The sequence below is a fragment of the Macrotis lagotis genome, chromosome 1 (assembly GCF_037893015.1).
Source record: "Macrotis lagotis isolate mMagLag1 chromosome 1, bilby.v1.9.chrom.fasta, whole genome shotgun sequence".
NCBI classification, from domain to species: Eukaryota; Metazoa; Chordata; class Mammalia; order Peramelemorphia; family Peramelidae; genus Macrotis; species Macrotis lagotis.
This window is the reverse complement of record NC_133658.1, coordinates 284,889,868-284,912,197: the sequence shown is the minus strand read 5'-3', so window position 1 is coordinate 284,912,197 and position 22,330 is coordinate 284,889,868. Positions and strand designations below refer to the sequence as shown.

General features: G+C 41.3%; 1 protein-coding gene across 6 annotated transcripts in view; it reads left to right on the top strand.

Annotated features, from left to right (window-relative positions):
- The window catches only part of RXRA (retinoid X receptor alpha), a 441,978-nt gene extending 426,539 nt beyond the window's left edge, over positions 1-15,439 (top strand). For all 6 annotated transcript variants that reach the window (XM_074210739.1, XM_074210741.1, XM_074210742.1 and 3 more), the window contains 2 exons: positions 3,532-3,637; positions 7,634-15,439. In XM_074210739.1, coding sequence (XP_074066840.1) covers positions 3,532-3,637; positions 7,634-7,781 — 254 coding nt within the window. In that variant the 3' untranslated portion in view covers positions 7,782-15,439. The remainder of the gene's footprint in view (positions 1-3,531; positions 3,638-7,633) is intronic.
- The last annotated feature ends 6,891 nt before the right edge of the window (positions 15,440-22,330 follow it).

Sequence of the window (22,330 nt, the reverse complement as noted above, 5' to 3'; positions counted from 1 at the left end):
ATGCAAAAGTCTTGCAGTGGCTCTTACAGAAAACATGAAATGTGTTTGGTAAGGGCTTGGAATCAGATTGGAGAAACGCGCTTAAGCAGAGATGTCAAGTGAAGGTTGGGAAGGGGGGGAAAGAAGAGGGAGGAATTAGATCAGATTATGGCAAATTTGATCTCCAGAGATCTTTGGAAGACATAAAAAGAGAGCAAGAGAGAAAACTTGGCAAACCTGTAACCTCAGCAGTGAGGGTCAAGAATGTCTGTGTAGAGACGAAAGGAGAAAAAGTAATAGACAGATTGGAGGGGACAGGTCCAAATGGGAAACGAGGGAGGAAGGCTGGTGTGATGAGATCATACAGTACAGTCCTTAAGTATTACCACATTGAGATAGGATTTTGCTTTGCCAAACCAGTTAAAAATGTCCACTCTAGGATATGGAGCCATTTATCCCTCCATAGTCTTTACCTCACAGTTTAACTATGACAGCCTCATAAACGTTACCCCTGCTCCTCAAGCCCTGGATCTTATCCAGCTGGAGGAAACTAGATCTAGCTTGTGAAGCACAGACCTGGTAAGAAAGGGGCAAATTTAAAGGGAAGGTGTGAATAAAATGAGGCCCTGACATTAGCTTGATGGGAAAATGAATATAATAGAAAATCCTGGGTTCAAATCCTTGCTTGCTACTTATTACTTTGGAGAGTATTTTTTTCTCTATCCTAAAATGTTTGTATCTGTAAAATGAAGAGGTTGGATAGATGTTTTTCCAATTGTGTGATTCTGTACTGTTTTTTGAATAAATCTCGTCATCTGTATACATCTTCTGAGTGACTCTCATATACTAGATTTTGAGTGCTAGAAGGTTACAGAAACAAAATCCATAAATTTGGAAAGAAGGATGAGAAATTGTTGACCAGTTCTAGAATACTTGTGTCATTGTTATCACCTCCATAGCCATTAACATCTTCAGTTTAGATTCAAAGAGATCTCAGAGACTAGCTAGTGTAATCCTTTCATTTTACAGAAAAGGAAATTGAGATCTCTATAATGACCTGTACAAGGTTGTACAGTTTGTAAGTCAAATGCACAAATGGATGACGTAATTAATTACTTAGATGTCAAAAACGACAGAATTATAGTTTTGTATTATTTTTTAAGAATTGGTTCTACCTCTCTCATTTAAGCTGGAAGGATAGGGATTATGCAAAGTACAGAGATTACTCTTCCTACTCTGATGACATGAAACTTTTGATCTGTTCCATTTCTGACCTTGGCTGATTTACCCCCTCCTTAAGTTATCTGGTGACCCTCAGCTCCCAGGTGCTCACCATATTGATTAATGTTGATGGAGTATAGTATAGACACTCAATCAGCTCAGTTCACTGAAATGCAGAACTATCAAGCTTAAGGGATCTGCCAAACCATAGCTGGCCAGATTCAGAGATTTAGACTTGTATAGTACCTTCATTTTAAAGAAAAGAAACTGAGGCCCAGAACAGTTAAGTGATTTGTCTTGAAATCAGATCCTGTGTTCCCTGACTCAAATCCAGTTATATTTACCTTGCTCTGTGCTTTCTAAATCTTGGATTCAAACCTAGGTTCTCTTACCATAGTCACATAAGTAGTTGTAAAAAGAGAATGTGAACCCAGTTTTTCTTCATAGCAGGTTAAGCTCTTTTTTATGTTATGCCACAAAAGAGGAGGTAGTTACAGGACCAATCATAGGTCAGCCTACATTTTCTAGTGGTTATTAAAGTTGTAAAACTCATTGCCTCAAGAGAAAGTAGAGGTGGACAACAAAGAGAACTCAAAATCATTTTAGATAAAGGACTGCATGACCAGGTAAAAGCTAGTCACTAAGGGAAGGTGAGGGTGTTTTGGATGTCTTTAACCATAAAAGTGATGGCTATAAAATGGGGATTATGATAACACCAACCTCTGAGGGTTGTTGTCAGGATCAAATGAGATAATATATTTGCAACATGATTAGCAGAGTGCCTGGGCACATGGTATATCCTTAATAAATCTTCCTTCCCTTGCTTCTTCTGTCAAAGTATTTTTTGCTCAGTTTAACTGAGCATCAGGGGCTCAATTCTAGACTGGAACGTCTTAGGAGCTGCCCCATCAGAGGCACAATTCTGGGCTAGAGGGTCTTAGGAGCTGCCCCCACGAGTCACTGATGGAGGTCTTATATCCTGCTCTCGAAATATAAGACATTTTTTAAAAGTAAATAATTTTTATTAGTTGATATGGTAAAAATAAGTAAAAATTTACTCTCTAGCAACCAACCTTCTGGTCATGAATCTCACTACATTTGGGCTAATCCTTAGACAACATCTTTATGCTTCATTGGTATTGATGCAGTGTCATTTATTCCTTATGCTTATCCATAAGGTCTTATTCTGAAGCAGCTAATGTTCTTTGGCTCAGTTTTAGATGACTTAGACCATCTCCTCCTTAGACCATGGCCTTTCACACAAGTGAGAGAGCCTAGCAATCTCTCACTCTTCCTTCCCTACCATGATGTCCTAATGGGGTACCCTTTTAAAGAGAGAATCAAATTTCTTCACCTAACTTCTATAATCCGAGAAGACCTAAACCTAGAAGAAATCTTAAGAGATCATTTACTCCAGCCCTGTCATTTTATAATTGAGGCAACAAAGATGATTTCAAGTGATTTCCCCAAGGTCACAGGGATAAGTAGCAGAGCTAGAACCTGAAACCTAGTTCTCTGATACCAAATCCCCTACTTAACCTACTGCATCATGTCCACAACCCAATTAGTTTAACAACCCTCCTTATTCCCACACCGAGCTGCTATTTAGTAACTACTAGAGAAAAGATGAGAAGCCCTGGGGAATGGAGGATAGAAGGAAGAACTAGCATCAACCTGAAGATTGACTAATCAGTCAGCAAGTACTTGCTGAGTGGCATCTATGAGTAACACACCTTGATGGGTGATGTGGGGAGACCCAGAGTAAAGATGATCCACTGCCTACAGTGAGTGAACAGTCTAGTCAAAAAGACAACATTGACAGCAAACAATTAGAAAACAATTAAGCATTCTAGTTTCCAGTATCCATTGTTTGTGCAATAGATGCCCAGAAAAGAAAGAAATATAAAGAACAGATGGGATAGGCTTCAAAGGAAGTGGCATTTGAACTGAATTTTGAAGGGAATATAAACTTGGATAGGAGTTGAACCAGGGGCAACAGTAATCAAGATATGAGCAATGAGAGGATCCAGGCCAGGAATGCTAATGGGTTGAGGCCCTGTAGAAGGTGATAGTGAACAATGGGAAAATAAGGTTGGGTGGGAGCTAGATTGTGTGGTAGAGTTTGGCCTTTATGACATCAAAGGAAAAGAGCCCCTATGTAATCCTGCACTGACCCCCACTCTCTAAGTCCTCCCACTTTATAGGTCTAATAATCTTGGAGATTATTTATCATTTGTCCCTCACTCTACATTTTCAAGGGAAGGACTCAAATTTGCCAGCTCTTATAATCAAAGCTGAGCCTTATCTTCGGAATTTCTTCTTCCCTTTCAGATTCTAAGGGACTTTCCAACCCAGCGGAAGTAGAAGCACTACGAGAGAAAGTTTACGCTTCCCTGGAAGCCTACTGCAAACACAAGTATCCGGACCAGCCTGGAAGGTGAGGATCCTTGGTTTCTCCCTCCTCTTGGCTATGGTGGACTGGGAGACAGTGGCTTCCCCCCCCCCCCCCCCACACACACACATACACACTGATCTAGTTCTATGAAACCTCAAAGAAAATGGAAAATAGGTTGCTGAGACTTTCAGAATTTAAAGTCCTGGAACTGGGAGGACCCCACCCAACCCATGTTTGAAAGAGATGATTAGAGAAACAATAGACTATCCAAAGACAGATTTTTGATTGATTCAAGGAGGGCAGGGAACCCTTCACATCTTAACAATTAAATCTGTCTGAAGGTAAAATGGAACTGTCTTTGGAGGACTAGAAACAATAACTAGATGATTACATTTTGAAGATATCATCAATTCATAGTTGGACTAGACTTCTTAAGGCCCTTCCAGCTCTGGAATTCTTAAGGTTCATTAAGATTAGGAACCCTCAAATGTTAGTCATCAGAGGTTAAATTAGGAATTCCTCTCTCCAGAGATAGAAACTTATAATACAGTCTATGTTTCCAGGTGGTTTGAGGTTTGAGGATAGCCAAGGAAGACAGATCTGTGGAAGGTTATTGAGGGACCCTGAATTTCTTTGGAGCCATTCCTAGATTCAATGGAGATTGACCTTGACTTTCTTTATTACCACCCTTGCTGTACCCTATCTCCTCCTGGTTACTGTTTGTCTAAGTTTTCAGGGACTTTTTCCTTGGCAGTTTCCTGACCAGGTAGGAAAAGTCCAGCTAAGGGCCATTTAGAAAGAGTCTTCCAACTCCTGAGAGGGGTGAGGTGACCATGTTCATTTTATTCATTTTCAGGTCAGGGTAGGTTCCAAATGGATTTGGGTAAATCCTTGGCTGACAGATCAATAGCCTCTCAAACCCTAATCCTCCATGATCATTCTCTAAACCCAGAGACAGTTCTATACCTTTTCCTCTGCCTGGAGAAATGAGTTGGGGAGAGCTGATTAAGTTCCCACATCACACAACTTGACAGTTGCTCATATGGTGCCATATATTTGCCCGCCCTCCTTGGAAATGTCTGTCCCATCATAACTGCCATAACTGGGCCAGGGTTTCCTAAGTAATTTCTCTCTCTCTCTTCTCTCTGTCTGTCACTGTCTTTGTCTGTCTCTCTGTCTCTGTCTCTCTCTGTCTCTCTCTCCCTCTCCCCACCTTTCTTGGTAATAGTTAGTCACAGATTTGGAGCTGGCAAGCTCATGGTTAACTGTCCGAGCTCTGTTCAGCCATCATCTGGTTCGGTTTAAAGTGAAACTTCCTGGATGGGGTGGGGGTGGGGGGATGGCAGGGCTGATTTGTTTTTCCTGGATTCCTGCCTAACATTCTCGCCAGCTCAGCAGAAAACAGCCCGTTCCCTGGCCCTCCTCCAACCTTTAAACTGCATTTTCGGCTCTAAAATGCTGATTGTATGGCAACAAACCACAAGGATTTTTTTTTCCTTAAAGACATTGTTAATTATTAATAAGGCTGACCCCCCCCCTTCCCCCATATGAAGGGCCCCTGTATGTGGCAGCCAGGCAGAGACAAGGCTTGCAAACAGCTTAAAAGACATGTCTGAGTCTCCCCTTCTGGCTCTATTCGCCTTACATTTTTTCACATCCCCATTGGCAGCTGAGTATGATCGTGACACCAGCTTGCTCTTAAGAGTGCTCCTTTTTAAAATGCTCCTTTAATATTTTGCTTTCCCCCCTCCCCTTCCCTAACTGTCCCCCTCCCCCCCACCCCCAAACTCAAAACCAGGAAACTGAGCAGGGAAGTGAATGTCTTCAGTCCCCAAGTCCACATTAGGTCCCTAGAGAGGGGAGCAGGCTGAGGGAAGCAGGGAGGGCCCGGAAGAGAAACCCCAGCCTCTTGGAGTCATTTGACTTGTTCTAGGCTTGGCTGGAAGGGCACGTGCTTAACTGCCCTGAGGTCGGGCTCCCTGCAGAATGGAAGGGGGGGTTGCCTTGGGTTCAAGTTCAATAGGAGTGGCTAGGACCTATCTCCTTTCAGAGTCATAACAGTGATATCTGAGGAGTGAAATCAAAGCAAGCACAAGTTATCCAAAGGAAAAGCACGGAAATAGAAATCCATTATTCAACAAATTTTTAATTCAATGCTTGCCTACAGGGGAATCAGTAAGATAGGGCTTGAATCTCTGTCTCCACCCACCCCACCTTCTCTTGCTCTACCCCTCCCTCCATCCCTTCTCTCCCCCTTCAAAAGGACATACCAACTAGAAAGAAAACAGTTTAATAGAGGGGAGATGTGAACACAAATCAACAAAAAAAGTTAAGTCTCCTATATGCTAGAAGCTGTGAGCAAAGGAGTTACAGAAACAAAAATGAAATAAAATGTTATGGTCTATCCAGGAAACAACATACAGAAAATATGTACAAAATATATTCAAGCTATTTTTTTTTTTGAGGGAAAAGCACTAGCAACTAAGTTAGAAAAGTACTGGAGTGATGGGTAGATATTGAAAGTCTTCAAAAATAGCTTAGCACGGTTTTGAAAAAAAAGAAAGATCCTTGGAAGCTTAGCATAGTATATACTAGGTGCCTAATAAATGCTGACTGGCTGAAGAAAAGATGAGTTGGGAGTGTATTCTAGGAATGGGTTGGGTAGGGATGGGAGTGGTAGTGAGGACAATCTGTACAGAGGGGCAAACCCTGTATGAGGAACAGTAGGAAGGCCAGTTCGACTGGTAGAGTGGGAAAGAGAGTGATGTATTTAGACTAGGTCTGAAAAGATAGGTTGGGGCTAGTTTATGAAGTTCTTTTAAAAAACAAAGAAGAACTCTGTATTTGATCCTGGAGATGATAGTTAGGAGAGGTATTGTAGAGTTTATCCAGTAGGTGAAGTTGATGTTTTGTCCTTGCATTCTCAAAGAAGACCTTGACATTAGGGAGGTGATGCCATGATGTGCATGTGAATTAGATTTGAGTGAGGGGATTGATCACCAGCCTCGCTTTCTTAACTCCAGGGCTATCTGAATCCAGTGGCCAGATATGAATCTGGACAAATGGAGATAACCCTGAATAGGTGGAAATCAGTGTTACTATGACTTGTCCAAGGTCACATAGCTAGTAAGTATCAGTGCTTAGGAGAGTGACCTGGTCAGACCTCCCAAAACAAAGTGATAATGGCTAGTACTAACTGGAGTGTTAAATTTGAATATTAGACTCTTTAGGAGTTCAGAGAAAGGTAGACTCCATGTGGGGCACAGTAGTCACAGAAGCCTTCCTGTTTCCTCAACTCCTAAAGTTCTCCCCTTATCCCTACAGAATTCCTAAAGTTTTATGTATTATAAAGACGTGGAACTTTAGCCCATCACTCTCAGGCTACATTGAGAAACATTCCTCTGGGATATTCTGGCTTCATTAAACTGCTTTGGGTCTTGGGGATCCATTTTCCTGATCAGTTAAAAACAGGGCAGACTGGAGGGACCTCTCAGCCTTATGTGTAAAAAGCTATTACCTTTTAGGTTCTAAAGGTGCATGGTTACTATAGTGGACTTGGCTTTGGGTTTGGAGATGAGGGATGTGGATTGGACTTCCAGTTCTGCTGTTTCCTAACAGTATCACTTTAGACAAGTCCCTTCCCCTCTGTGGGGCATGTTTCTGTAATTGTGAAATTAGGAGTTTAACTTGGATCTTTAAGACTCCTCCCAGCTCTTAATCTTATTCCATATTGGGAAGTTTTTGTACTTTTTCAAATCTACCATTTTGATGAAGTTCTGTCTTAGACCCACAGATCTTTCTCCTTATGATTGTTGCTCAATAATGATACTAATTATTGAATGCTTCTCAGACTTCAAAAACAATGCTTTTATCATCAACAGTTGACTTAATGTTCCACCTCAGACAGTAGGAGTCTCTTCCTATCTCTCTAGACAGATGCGTCTAGCTTGAATTTGGCTTATTTCTGTTGATATCAGTACTTTCTTTTTTTTGTGTTCACTCCTCCCATTGTAATTCCCAATATCTTCCCTTTTTCAGGTTCGCCAAACTCTTGCTCCGTCTCCCTGCTCTCCGGTCCATTGGCCTGAAATGCTTGGAGCACCTTTTCTTCTTCAAGCTAATAGGAGATACACCCATTGACACCTTCCTGATGGAGATGTTGGAAGCCCCACACCAAATGACATAGACCAAACCTCACCCCATCGGGTCAGTCCTTTTCTGTCCAGTGGGAAGCAGCCCCCTCTCCCAACCTCTCTGCTGATGCCAGAAACATCTGTTCTTCTCAGCCTGGGTGACATCCCATATCCTCGAGTTGGTCTCCATCTCCGTGCCGCCTTTTGCCCTTTGGGGCTGGTTTGCTCACTGCTACAACTAAGAAATTTATCATTATTACTTCTTTTTAATTAGTTTTCTTGGGATGAAAGGCAGTGGAATCAGGAAAACAAAAGGGAGAGATGGTTTCAAATCCAACCAAACCTGATCCCTTTCCATCCTCCTCCTGCTTGGTTCAATCATGCTCCCTGTCACCTGCCACCCTTTTCGCTATTGGGTTTTACTCTTGGTGGGGCATGGGAGGATTCTCTGGAAATGGAGTTGGAGGACAAAGGAGAGAAAGAGCTAAATCCATGGAACTTCTCTGGTCACAGTGGCTTTTGGAAGTATATAATCAGGAGGCTGGGGGATTGTCTTATTCTTGCTGTTTGTTTTTCCAAATCACCTGTTCCTTTTTTGTACTTTTATTTTTAATTATCCATTATTGCCTTCTTCTAAAAGAGGACATCTCTCAGTATTGGTGACCTTGACAGTGTCGGTACCCAACTAACTCATGACTTGCACAGTGCATTGTCATCCTTGGAAAAAAGGAGGGAGGGGGAAAAAGAGTTGGGGGCCAGACTTTCATAGTAAATGATCCCTGTGCGCAGCCCCCTCCACCCATCCACGGGAAGACTAGAGGAGGTGATTTTGGCAATTGCCGCTAGACCCCACAATTACCCTTCACTCAGTGAGAGGGTGCTTGCACCATTTTCCCAAAGATAACAAGCTATTATCTCCATACCAGAGCCAATCAAAACATGAGCCAACTTCAATGTACAGAATTTTTTTTCTTTTGGTTTGGGGTGGGGGGGAAGAGTGTTTCTTTAAGGCTACAGTTACTCAGATATCCTTCCTTCCACCCCCTTCTTCCCTCCTCTTTAGTCTCCCAATTTCTCCTACTCATCCTAGGTTCTAAGCCCTTGACACCACACATGTACTTACACTTGACTAAGGTCAATCTCACCCTTGGGTGTTAGCCTTTTTTCTTGATTTCTAAATTTTTCGTTTTTTCAACCATTGAGGGCTCTTGAAGTTGGCTGAGACTAGCTACTAGAGTGTTTTGAGGACTTGGATTTCTTAGGTTTGGCTGTCTTAGGGTCATCATTTAGCCCTTCAAGTAGTTTCTTGGAAGAAAGCTGGCCATTCCAGATGTATTGTAGTAGGCAGCTGTGAGCTCTGTAGCGCGCGCGCGCGCACACACACACACACACACACACACACACACACACACACACACACATACATTCTGGTGAATTTCTTTATGCACTATTAATTCAGGTTAACTGAAAGGTTTTCTACTTGGGCAATTAATTGAGTGGCTCTAACTGAGGGGTATTAACGAATCATCTGTTCCTTGAGTCATTTCTATCTCCAAGACTTCCATATTCAATTTTCCGTTATTTAGAGGGCATCAAGATTTGAGGCAACAAAGGTGTTAAATCATAGGTAGACTTAGTCTATTCCACTATCAGGAGAATAAATTACCATCCAAGAAAACAGAGGAGTCCTTGAGTCACTGCTTGCCCATCCTGTAAAGTGAGTATGCTTGAAGTTTTGTATCTATTCTTCCAGGTTATGTTTAGGAAATGACTGCTCTGGAGGCAACCCGAAAAATACCATGTTTCTCTATGGTTATAGTCCATTCTATTTCTCAGATAACATTATCTCAGACTTATTGAGACTTTTTATTCATTCTCTTGGAAGACCACGAATCTTCTAGGTAAGCTTATGTCAACTAGTTCATTTAACATAGGCATCCCTTCTACAAAATCCCTGATGAGACAATTGTCCAACCTCATCTTGAATATCATCTTAGATAAATGGGAATTCATTACTTCCTGGGGTAACACATTTCATTCTCAACTGATTGTGAGGAAGTTCTGTCTTAGACCCACAGATCTTTCTCCTTATGATTGTTGCTCAATAATGATACTAATTATTGAATACTTCTCAGACTTCAAAAACTCAATGCTTTTATCATCAACAGTTGACTTAATGTTCCACCTCAGACAGTAAGAGTCTCTTCCTATCTCTCTAGACAGATGTGTCTAGCTTGAATTTGGCTTATTTCTGCTGATATCAGTACTTTCTTTTTTTTTTGTGTTCACTCCTCCCATGTTTACTACTGGGGCTGAAATATTTTCTTTCAACAAGTGCTTCCTTAGAATTGATGAGAGAAGAGGTACAGAAAAGCCAGATGGGGGACTCTGGTTGAGGTAGGAGAAGGACCATGCTTTCAGAATATTCACTAAGAGTCAAGGATGAAAAGAAGATCTCTTAAAGTCTTAACTGATTTTCTTTAAGATCATAGGCTATACATTTTTTTTTTAACGTTTCCTACTCTTTCCTTGGTCCCCGTTTTTAGTTAGTAATAGCTCTTGAACAGCTTCTTTGTCCTGTCTGAAGTGAGATGGCATCAGTTATGCCTGGCTTAGGGAGAGGATACTTCACTCTTCCTCAGTTGTATCAATCCTAAACGTTAGGTAGTTACAATACAAAACAATACAATACTACAATAGTTAGTCCATCCGGGAGGGAAAGAGTGGCATCTTTGTCCATCAGTCAAAGTCTTCCCCCAATTTTTATCCTAGCCAATTCTGAATGAGCGATTGAAAGTTTGTTGTTTGACTTGAGCTCTGAATTTGGAACTGAAACACTAGTACAATGGTCCAGGTTCTGCTGTTTTGGTGACAACATGATCATGGGCAAGTTCTTTCCCCACCTAGAACCTTAAATTTCTCTTCTATGAAATGAGGGAGTTAGGATAGATGAATTCCTTTCTAATATCTAAACTGTATGAGGTTGTAAGTTTGGAACCTCTTTCTACTTCGGTGGTTTTGTTTAGAGGTATCCTTGTGCTCACAGGAGAGTAGAGAATTGGGTCTATAACCAGCTCATCTTTTCATCTTGAACAAGAACCTATCAGGCAAAAGTCAATCAGCCTTATGAAAGAAAACCTCAAGTGATCCTGAATACTCCTTCTTTCCTTCCCACTTATTCTTTGTATCTTTCTCTGGGGACTCTCCTGGAAAATTCTTTGGGAGAAGCAAACAGAAAAAGTTGGAAGTTCATCTCCAGCTATCCTAGGGCCTTTGAAATTTGTCCTAAGTCACACAGACCCTGCCTTGTTGGTTGCAGCTATGAAAAGATGGGATAAATGGAAACTCAGCTTTATTTGGAAAGAGCCATGAATAAAATTTATCACTGAAAACTTGCCCTTATAGTGGTAGGGGATGTTGGATGTCTGGAATGGGTACCCTAGTACCTAGTACATTCTCTTGCCTGTTCCAAAGTGAGAAGTCCCCCCCCCCCCATCTCCCTCAGGATGTCTGATTATGCCACTGTAGCCTTAAATACACCACCCCATTTGCATGAATCCATAATGGGGCTACTTTTGACTCATTAATTTGTATTTCCTTAAACTCTGGCTTTTTTTCCTCTTATCATTATTATTGTTGTTATTATTATAAATATACTGCTTGTTTGGAGAGGTGATATTTGGGTAAAATGGCACATTATTCAATAGAGAGTTAGGACTTTTATTTAACCAGACATTTAGTATTCTCACAAAAATCTGGTTCAATTAAGGTGATTTTTTTTTTGTAATTATTATTATTATTATTTTTTGGTGGGACAATCTTTAATTTTCTAAAGATAGCACTAACATCAGCTTGTTAGCCACCCTTTGCTCCCATATCTATGTTCTGTCCCTTTTCTTCTGGCTTGGGTAGGGAATACAAAGTAAGGCTACTTTGAACAGTTAATAGCTGGGATTTACCCCCAGCGGCCTTGGCTGTTCAGTCCTGTAGCCCTCCTCCTCTTTCTCTCCCTCTGGCTTCTAATGGGATCCCAATCATCAGCAAAGCCAGGAGAAGGGTTATGGCCTGGAGCAACACATGAACTGTTTATGATCTTGATATAGGCTGCAGGTACCCCCAGAAGAGGGCCTTAATCATTTGTGCACTTTGACCTCTGGGTAGTGTCTCTATATTCTTATCGTGCTGATGGAGAATTGAAGAAATGTCACTTTTTTTAAAACCACAGGGGGTTCCTTGGGACTTCAGTGGGGCAGAAAAGTTAGAAATCCTTGTTTGTCTCTGCCAAGCTGGTTAACACCTTCCCCCCTAAGTCACTCTTTTCCTTGGAAGCTGGCTTACCTAGTGGGTGCTTTAGAGTTTTCAAATGCATGATTAATGGCTTTGCCATCACCCCATTGGCCCAGTTGAGTGAGTCTGAAAAATCACACACCCCGTTATCCAGGACAAGGCATTTTAGAAGAGCCCCCGTGGTTGATTTGTGGCATATTAATTTCTCCCATGGTCTTGGGGAAGCCCTGCTGGTGTTTTCCATCACAATCTTGGGTGTTAGGGAAGCTTTTGGTGAAACCATCTTCTCAATGGCCTCCAAAAATGCCTGGGCAGAATTTGCAAAGCAGTGGATAATCAGCTGATGTTGTCCCCATCACTGAATGAATAAGGTGCATGATCTATTTTAAGTTGATACATATGTGTGTGTGCGTGTATACATGTATGTACTGTAGATATATACACTGTATATATATCCCCACTCACATATACATATATTATGCCTGTAGCAATTACAAAATGTTTTGTGTTTATTTTTAATCAGTTTCTTTTTTCTGTTTTCTTGTAAATTTGCTTCATGTAAGCAAGTACATAAGGACCCCTCCTTTGGTGAAATCTGGGTTCGAATGACTATCTCAAGATGAGGAGATGCATCTATTTTAAGATGCTGTCGGGTAACAGCTTTAGCAGTCCCCACTCTTTGGCAATGCCTTAGCTATGACAAATACGTAGCTAAATGTCTAGAAAGAATGATGAGTAAACAAAGAGATAAGAAAAATGTCTAAAGCATCACTAGGTTAAAAAAAATCTATTTTTGTACAAATGTAATTTTATCCCTCGTGTATACTTGGATAATGTGTTTGGGGAGGGGGGGGGAGTTGTTTTGTTTCGCTTCTAGAGATTATTGTATACACTTTCTTGGTAAACGTTCTGACTTGGAGATGGAAAATGGAAAAGAGGGAGGGAAATCTTCCAAAAGTGTTTAAAGGCTTTATATGCAATCTCTTCAGAAATATTTTTATTTTATTTTATTATTGTTATTTTTGTTTCTGGAATGAAACTTCCAAGGTTTTTCTCCCCCCCCCCCCCCACCCCGTTTTTGTAAGTCCTGTCCTGTTTTTGTTGAATAGTCTGGCAATTCTGCAGCTCTGTTTTACTGTGAAATCCCGTCCATCTATCATTGGTTACTCAAAAATCACTGCTGCAAATGCTAGGATTTTGATGAACATTGGGATAAAATTTGTTGAACCACTGGGATTAGAATTGTCCAAAATTATAATAATAATAATAATAAGGGGGAGAAAGAGCAGAAACCAAGAAAATATCATTTAAAACTATCATACAGTTCAAATTCTTTTTTGTTCTGTATGGGCATACTTTAGTTGGAAATTGAAACAGTACTTTGATGAGCTTCCTTAAGTTCTCCACTGTTCCCAAGCAAGACCACCTGCCAACCAAGTACCATCTTATGGCCTACTGGAGTCCAAATGTTGTGATTATGGATTCTAATGGTCAATGGCTTTCTCTTCTTGCCCCAACTCACAGGGCTGGTGGGGAAAGAGAGAGAGAGAGAGAGAGAGAGAGAGAGAGAGAGAGAGAGAGAGAGTTGGAGTCAGTGGGTACATCCACTGGTACTTGAACTAGAGTTCTATTCTGTCATCAGACATTTCCCAGAAGAATAAAAAAAAGTGTTGACATCAATTTCACTTCCTGGTGGGCAGTGGGGGGCAGTGGGGGGCAGTGAGCCTTGAAACTGACATACACTGACTTCCAGTTTCCCATGGACCCATGAAGCATTTAGCAGTATTTTATTTTTTCCCTATTTGTTCGTTTGATTTTTGCCTTCTGGATCACTGAGGACCTCATGATATTCATATCCAAAGCATTTGGGGGTGAACTTTTCATTAAGCTAGAACCTATATCTTCAATTCCCCCCCCCCCCCAAAAAAAATGGTTCTACTCCAGAAAACTCTTTAGAAGGATGATAAACTGTGTGAGTCTAGGGCCAAAGCTAGTGGTGGATGTACAAAGGAAATTGGAAGAGCATGCTGTAACATCTTTCTCAACCAGCTTGACACGGAGCTGGAAGACACTTGTGGATTGGTGTCTTGCTACATCGATGGTGCTCGGCAGCTCACAAGCTGGTGAGTCACTTTAGACCAGGCTAAATATGTAGTAGCATTTGGTTTCCTCTGTAGAGCCTCAAAATAAATGATGTAATATAACTGCCTGGTTAATAACAGGTTAATAATAGCCACCATCTGGCTCCATCTCATGTGATAAATGCTTTTTGTCTCCAAGCTGTCTGAGAGCCGGGGGCTGCCCCAGGATCCCCCGGGGGAGGCCTGAGCCCAAGAGGCAGGTCCTACAAGTTCTGAGAGCATGGGAGAGGACCCAGCCTCTCCAACAGTTCCTGACTGCCCAAACCCCCATCCCCTCCCCACCCCACCCCACCCCACTTCACCCTAGCTCTAGCCCGAGCTGCATAGTGCCTCAGATCATCCCCTCTGTGAAATGGGGAACAGGAACTGAAAGAGTGGCCTTGAATACAACTAACCTGGTCCTGGTTCATAGAGAACAGACTGTTTAGCTTATTGGCTATGAGAAGAGAATGACATTCTTCTGTTCTGAGGGCTAGAAAGCTTGGAGTGTGGGGAGTGGAGGAGAGGCCAGACCACCCCCTTCCTTTTGGTTGCAGCAAGACTTCGGACAGTTGACCAGAGAAGGAAGGTGTGCTGCTAGTCAGCCATTCAGGAAAGGAACCCTGCTTTAGAAGGAGGGGAAAGGATTACTGGGAAATTTGCAAAAGATTAGTTGACAACCAAAGACAAGCCTTGGAGCCGTGGGGTTTTTTTGTTGTTGTTGTTGTTGTTTTTTTGGGGGGGGGTTGAACCCTTACTCTCTGTCCTAAGGCTAGAAATGAGCAGGAAAGACAACACCTCACCTTTGGGTCACCTGTCCCCACCATCAGGAAGGGACTTACAGCAGGGACAGAAGAGGGGTTGTGAATGAACCCTATCCTTCACATTTCAGAGATGAGGGTGACATGAAGTCTGATGCTTTGGTCTCTACTTGACTCCCAGCAAATTGAATAAATCTGATTATATACTTAATAAAACAAAACAAAATTGTTGATTCCAAATGTCTTTATCACCTCCTCTTTTCACTTCCACTTCCCCCCCTTCTCTTGTCATCGAGGCAGATGCTACATGGGTCATGAATTGGGTCCTTTTTTGTCCTACTCACCCAGGAGGGAGTGGGACTAGGGAATGAAGGCAGTGGGTTTGGGGACTCTCTGGGACCAGCCCCCAGGGAGATTGAGAACCCCCTTCCCCCAATTAGGTGTTGCTCATGCTTCTGCAGGGATCAAAGCTCCTATGCTGATCTTCTCTTGAACTTGTTGCTATCACTTATTATTGTTTAATGTAATAAAATCTGTTACGTATATACCCTGCCTGTGATTCTTTCTTCTCCATCTTCCAGGTCCCAAGACTTGACTGATGATGAGCAATCCTCTGAAGGGTGGTAGGGGAAGAAAGCCAAAAAAATGGGTTGGGGGCTTTCTTTTTGAGGCAAGGGAGGTGGGATTTTTCCCTGTAGATAATGAAGTCCTTTGCTTCAGCTGCTCCCAAGGGCACACACCCTCCAGGCCCAGAGGTAAAGTAAGTGACTGTCTGGTTCCTGTCGCCCAATAGAAACTGCATCCTCCTGTCTGGTGCTGCTTAGCAACCTGTCAGGTGGCTTGTCTACTACAGCTGGTTTCCATAGCGATACCCGCCCAGGGTAGACCAGGGACCTCACACTTGAGAGGTTGATCACCCAGGGGAATTCTAGCCCACACGTTCTTGGGCCTTCTCTGCCTAGAGAAGAAAGCAAAGATAGGGTCTACACCCTCAAAGAACTTAGAAAAAGGAACACATCCCTGGGAAAGGACTTAAGGATACTGGACATAGAGTCAAAAGTCTGGGTTCAGATTCTGATTTGTTCACTAACCCATCTCTTCACTTTTATGATCCTTTTTTCCCATCATCATTAAGGAAGGAGGGAATAATATTTGTATTAGCACAATGAGAACATAGATTTCAAATTAGGAAGGAATCTTAATCATTAAGCAATCAGTTTAGAGGTGAATAAATGGAAGCCCAAATAGGTTTATGATTTTTGTCTATGGTTGCATTAATGACAGAGGTAGTGTATGAATCCCGAGCAACTATTATTAAGAACATTAAAAGAGGCTATATTATGCAGGACTAGGTAATACTATCTTGAAAATTAGTTGTGCTGTTGATTTGCAAGGCAAGATTTCTTAGGAAAGGGTTTCTTTAGCCATCTGTATCCTGAGAAAGAATTGTAGAGTTTTAACAAAGACCAATTAATTAAAAAATGTTATCTTATTATGTAATTCTGCTATATCACATACTCTATGTTTCTTCCTTAAGGATATGATTTCTCATCACATTCAACTTAGGTCAATGCATACTATGGGAATGATGTAAAGACTAACAAACTGCCTTCTGTGGGGGGTGGGGGGAGGGAAGCAAGATTGGGGGAAAAATTGTAAAACTCAAAATAAATAAAACCTTTCTAAAATTAAAAAAAGAAAAGGGCTTCTTCCTTTGGGGGAAATTATTTTAGTAAAGAGATTCTGAGAACCCAGATTATTCTGAGATAGGAATCCCTTAAGTGTATTGGGTAGGTGCAATGGGTACAATGTTTATGTGCCTGGAAACAAGACTCCCAACTGATCACGTAATACCTCCCTACTGCACAAAGTTGTAAACAACAGAGAAAAATCAGAATTGACATATTTTATTAGTATCCTAAGACAAACAATGAAAAGAGTCCCAGCTTTAGAATCCAGACGGAGCTTAGATCCTGGCAGCAGGACTCAATAGCTGTGTAACTGGGCAAGTCTCATCACTTCTTTGAGTCTTAATTTCCTCATCTATTAAATGTAAATAAAAATTCCTGTAGGACTTACCTCACAGAAGTAGTATGAAAAATTCTTTATGAACCTTAAAGCATCATAAAAATGGGAGAAGTTTTAATTGTAAGTGGCCCAGAGATGTGTCTACAGTTATTTCTAAGGGAGGTAGGACCATGTAGGAGAACATTTGGGGAAAAGGAGAAGGAATGCTAAATCTCTGGATTACACCTTTAAGAGCAGCACTAAATTAATCAGAAATCACAGCATCCTTTGGAAATGATTTGGCATCCAGGAGTTCTGCCCATTCTGAAGGGATAAAGTTCCTGACTTTTCTGTTGCATGCGAGTGGGTTAACTGTTTTTATGAGACAATTTTTATATTGAACCAGACCCTCCATGAACCCCAGCAGGCTTTGGGGTCCCCATCCCCAATTGCTGATTTCCAGGTTATCATCTCCAGCTGCTTATTGAATATCTCAAACTGGTTGTCTTATAGATACCTTAAATTCACTATGTCCCTACTGAACTCAACTTTCTCCTTAAAACTTCTCTTTTCTCAGGTTCCTGTTACTGTCCAGGGTACCACTGTCTCACTTTCACACAGACCCCCAACCTATATGTCATCCTTGACCACTCACTCTTTTCCTCCAAATCCAATCACAGTCAAATTTTATCATTTCTACCTACATAACACCTCTAGTATATTGCTTTTTCTTTGTTACTGCTACACCAAAACTATTGCAATAGTCAGCTGATTGGTCTTCCTGACTTGTCTTTTTATATTCCAATTTATCCTCCACTTAGTTTCAAATTAATCTCTCTAAAATGAAGGTCTAAGCCCTATCACTCATTGGAGCAACTCCAGAGGCTCTCTATTATTAAATTAAAAATGCTGTTAGACTTTTAAAGCCTACTAACCTGGCCCTTTCCTACCTTTCCAGTCTTCTTACACTTCATTTTCAGCTACATTCTCTGATCAGTATCTGGTACGAAGTAGGTGCTTATTGATTGACTAACCTTACTCTTCCTCCATCAGGATGTGCCATCTGACTATCGCCCATGCTTAGGATAGTCTGGTGTTTTCTGCCTCCTAACTTTCCTAGCATTTTTCAAATCTGTTAAATTCTTACTCTCTGTAAGAAGCCTTTCCCAGTCCTCCTTAATGTTAGTTCATTCCCTCTTAAAATGACCCACAATTTTTGCTCGACCTGTGCTCAAACCTTCTGAGCTTGTATTGGTCTGATTAGCCACAGTGAGACACTATGCTGATCCAGACATCATGATGTCATTTTGGTTCTTTTCAAGTACAAAGGACAATAGTAATGATCCCCACAATAAATCCTGTATTTATCTTGTTTTTATTTGTACAATAGAGTTTTCCCCTGTTAAACCCAGAGCTTCTTAAGGGACAGCCTTTGTATCTTCTAGAGCTTAACCCAGTGCTTGCCATATTGATTATTAGCCTCAGTTCATTATGATTATCAAAAGATAAAACTGCTAATGTATCTCTCTCTATATATATATAATGTGTGTATGTGTGTGTGTGTGTATATATACACAGAGAGAATGCATTACTAAATAATATTATTTTCAGATCATCTGCTTTAAAAATTCTCATTCATTAATGATGACAAGAACTAAATACCATTCATAAAAGGAACATTAGCTGTCCTTTAGTCCATCTTTTTCAGTTAACAAAGGGAGAAACTGAGGTTCAGAGAGAGAGGAAATTACTTGCCTAAGGTTGAACAATGCAATAGAATCTAGATCTAGGTGGCACAGTGTAATAATTCACTGGGTTTGGAGACAGGAAGATTCGAATTCAAATCCAATCACACACCAGCTGTGTGACCATTGACAAGGCTCTTGACCCCTGCCTCATTTTTCTCAATTGTAAAATGGGGACTATAATAACACTGGCTTCCCAGGGTTGTTAGGAAGATAAAATGAGGTATTTGTAAAGCTCTTTGTACAGCACACTTGATGCATATGGTAGGGCTTAGTTGATGCTTATTTCTTTTTCCTCCTTTCACTTTATACTACCTCTTAATCAGTTAATCAACAGGCATTAACAGTTTACCATGTGGTAGGCACTGTGCTACTCACTAGGAGCCAAAGGCAAATAATAATAATAATAATAATGTCATCTTAAAGTTTCTTTTTGGTTTCCAGATCACAAAATGGCAAAGTTAAGGTCATTAAGCAGAGGAGATACATGGTTTCCCCTCTAATCTTGCTCTCCCTGTCCTCCTCCACTAGTTGTTCAAACAAAATCCTTTCTCCACAGAAAGACTGTGGAACTCATGGTTTCAGAGATACTTGACCTGAGGTAGAAGAGAGCCTCAGCTATCCAGTTTGACCTTCTGATTTACAGATTGGGAAACTGAGGCACCCAGAGGCAACTTGCCCATGTTTGTACAGTTAGTTGGCAGCATCTTATTTCAAATCTTCTCATCCCTAGCGTATTGCTTTCCTCACTACTCCAGGCTGAATTTCAGGCTCCTGACTCCTGTCCAGTACTTATTCTACCAAACCCACACTGCCTCATTTAAATGGGAATTGGCTCTGCCCTCTTTGCAAGTTGAGATGTGCCAATTTTAGAGAAACTGGAGGCTTTCAGTGGGCATTGTCTGAGTTCCAGTTGGGACTCCAAGCAGCTGACTCCCCCCTCCTCCCTTAGGCAGGCCTCTAGTTCTATCAGGATTTTAGGCTTGGGGGAGTGGAGCCGGGCAAGGCCGGAACAGCCAGTTACCCTGGCCTCTCCTAGAACTGAGAAAGTGGGGTCTAGCTGCTCAGAAAAGTTGGGACTTCCAAGAACAAAGTCACACTGCCACCTACTGTCAGATGAGAAACATGAACTCCCCAAAAGTGGAAGGAATTCCTTTGGTGGAAGTTATGGAGCCTTCAGGCAACCACTAAAGCCATGGAAATCTCATGCAACATAAGCTACCAAGGATTAAAAAAAACTATCCCATCTAATGTCTTCATGTTATGAAGTTTGTTTCCAAGACCTTAGCCTTTCCCCATTCAGAGAATCGCAGTCTCAAAGTTGGAATGGCCCCCAGAGAACATAATCTGAGCAGGAAGCTCCCTCTGCAACCACCAGTGGAAGAAAATACTGTCTTTGGAGTCAGTATCTCACCTCTGATGCTTATTTCCTGTGTGACCTTTGACAAGTCATTTGTCTTTCACCTTGGGTACTTGAACTTTCCTCATCCATCAGTGAGCAGGCTGGACCAGATAGCCTCTGAGCTAGCTTTCAAATCTGGAATTGTGATCCTATCATCCCTGATGGTTGCTCAAGGAGCATCCAAGTGATGGATTGGTGTAGAGGAGGAGGGAGTTGCAGTCTCTGGAAGATATCTCTAATTCTCAGGAACATTTTCCTTCTCAAGCGATATCTGTCTCTCTACAACTTCATCTATTGTTCCTATTTCTTCCCACTGGCATCCAACCTAGGAAGTCTCATCTCTCTTCCACAGGAGGGCTTCAAGATGGTGATCACATTCCTTCACCCTGCCCCTCCCATCCTTTCCCCCCCAAACTAAATATTCCCAGTTACATTAATCCTCATGTAGCATGGTTTCTAGTCCTTCACCCCATCTTCATCTCTTCCTTTGGGCATTCTCCAGCTTGTCCACATGCTTCTGGTGCCCAGAAAAGAACACAATGTTCTAGAAGCAATTTGAACAGAGCTCTTCTGGAAGCCATGCATACCTCCTATAACACAGCCAAGATCAAACTGACTTTTTCAGCTGCCGTGTCATACTGCTGACTCACATTGAGCTTACACAAACCACTAAAACCTCCAGGTCTCCCCCCCCCCGCCCCGCCACAATTGCCACACACTGTCGCACTGTTTTTGTTATTTGATCTTTTGAACCCAAATATAGAACTTTACATTTAGCCCTATGAAATTTCATTGGGAGAGGCAGTGTAGGATAGTGGATACAGAGCTGGCTTTGATGCCAGGAAGATCTGGGTTCAAGGTCTAACATAGGCTGTTAAATCCTAACCTTTCACCCCTTGAGGCAATTTTCTAAGAGTTTTAGTATTTGACTGACTGACTTATACTGAAAGAAGGAGTTTCCATCAATGGGAAATGGTCATACCAATGATCTCTTAAATTTTATCCTAATTGATTCAGTCAATCATTCTAGCCTATGGAAGTCTTTGCAAAAATCCCAATCCTTTCATCCAAGCTATTCTCCCAGCTTTTCTTTCATCTTCAAATTTTCTAAGAATTTAATCAAATCATTGGGGGAAAATGGAGTCAATAGAAAGGATGGCAAAGGAAAGAACGTAGCATTGTTATCTATTACCTAGGTGACTTTTGGGCAAATTACTTTACCTAGAAAATGAAGAAGTCCAATAAGGTGAATTCTAAAGTCCTTTCCTTTTTTAAAGCCAGCATTCTGTGAGCCTTTATTGAATAGCATAGGGTGAAAAACTAGAATCCTGAGGGAATACACTTGAGGCCTCCCTCTAGCCTGACAGATCCATTAATCACCACTCTCTGGACCGGGATGTTGAGCCAGTTTTGAATCTATTTAACTGTTCTATAGTCTAGCCCTCATCCCTCTATCTTTCACAAGAGCATCATGGAAGGTTTTGTAAAATGCCTTCTAAAAACTCCTCTGAAATATTCTGTCTGTAACAGTTCCCCTCATGTAGAAGTCTAGGAGCCTTAAAAAGATGTTCCCTCTCTGACAGTGGCTGGATGTTGGACTTCTCTTTCCCAGCAAAACTAGCTCTCAGCCAGCTGTTGACAAAGGGTCTGATAAATGAATTCACACTAAGGTGCCGGAGACTGATAATAACTGAAACATAACCCTCTTCACAAAGACAATTCTCTGTCTCTGTCTGTCTTTCTCTCTGTGTCTATCTTTCCCTTTGTTAATAATTATGATTTTTATCTATCTATATGTATAAAGGAATATTTATAGCAATTCTTTTCTGATGGTGGGGAGCTGGAGATTGAGGGAATGCACATCAGTTGGGGAATGGCTGAACAAATTGTGCTATGTGTTTGAGATGAAATGCTGTTCTGTTATGGGAATGATGAACAGGATGCTCTTATTAAAAAACTTACATGAGCAGATGCAATGGGAAATGTACTTTATAGCAATGGGAAATGTACTTTATATGAAGTAACAGCAATATTGCAGAATGATCAGCTGTAAATGACTTACCTTTTCTTAGGAAGACTGTGGCCCAAGAGAACTTTGAAGGACTTACGATAAAGAATATACTATCCATCCCAAAGACAGAGCTGATAGTGTCTGAATACAGACTGAAGCATATTTTTTCTCTACTTCATTTTTTGAGGTTTCTCTTTTATTGGGGGGGGTTATGCTTACTTTTACAACATGACTGTTTTGGTAATGTTTTTCATGACTACATATTTTTA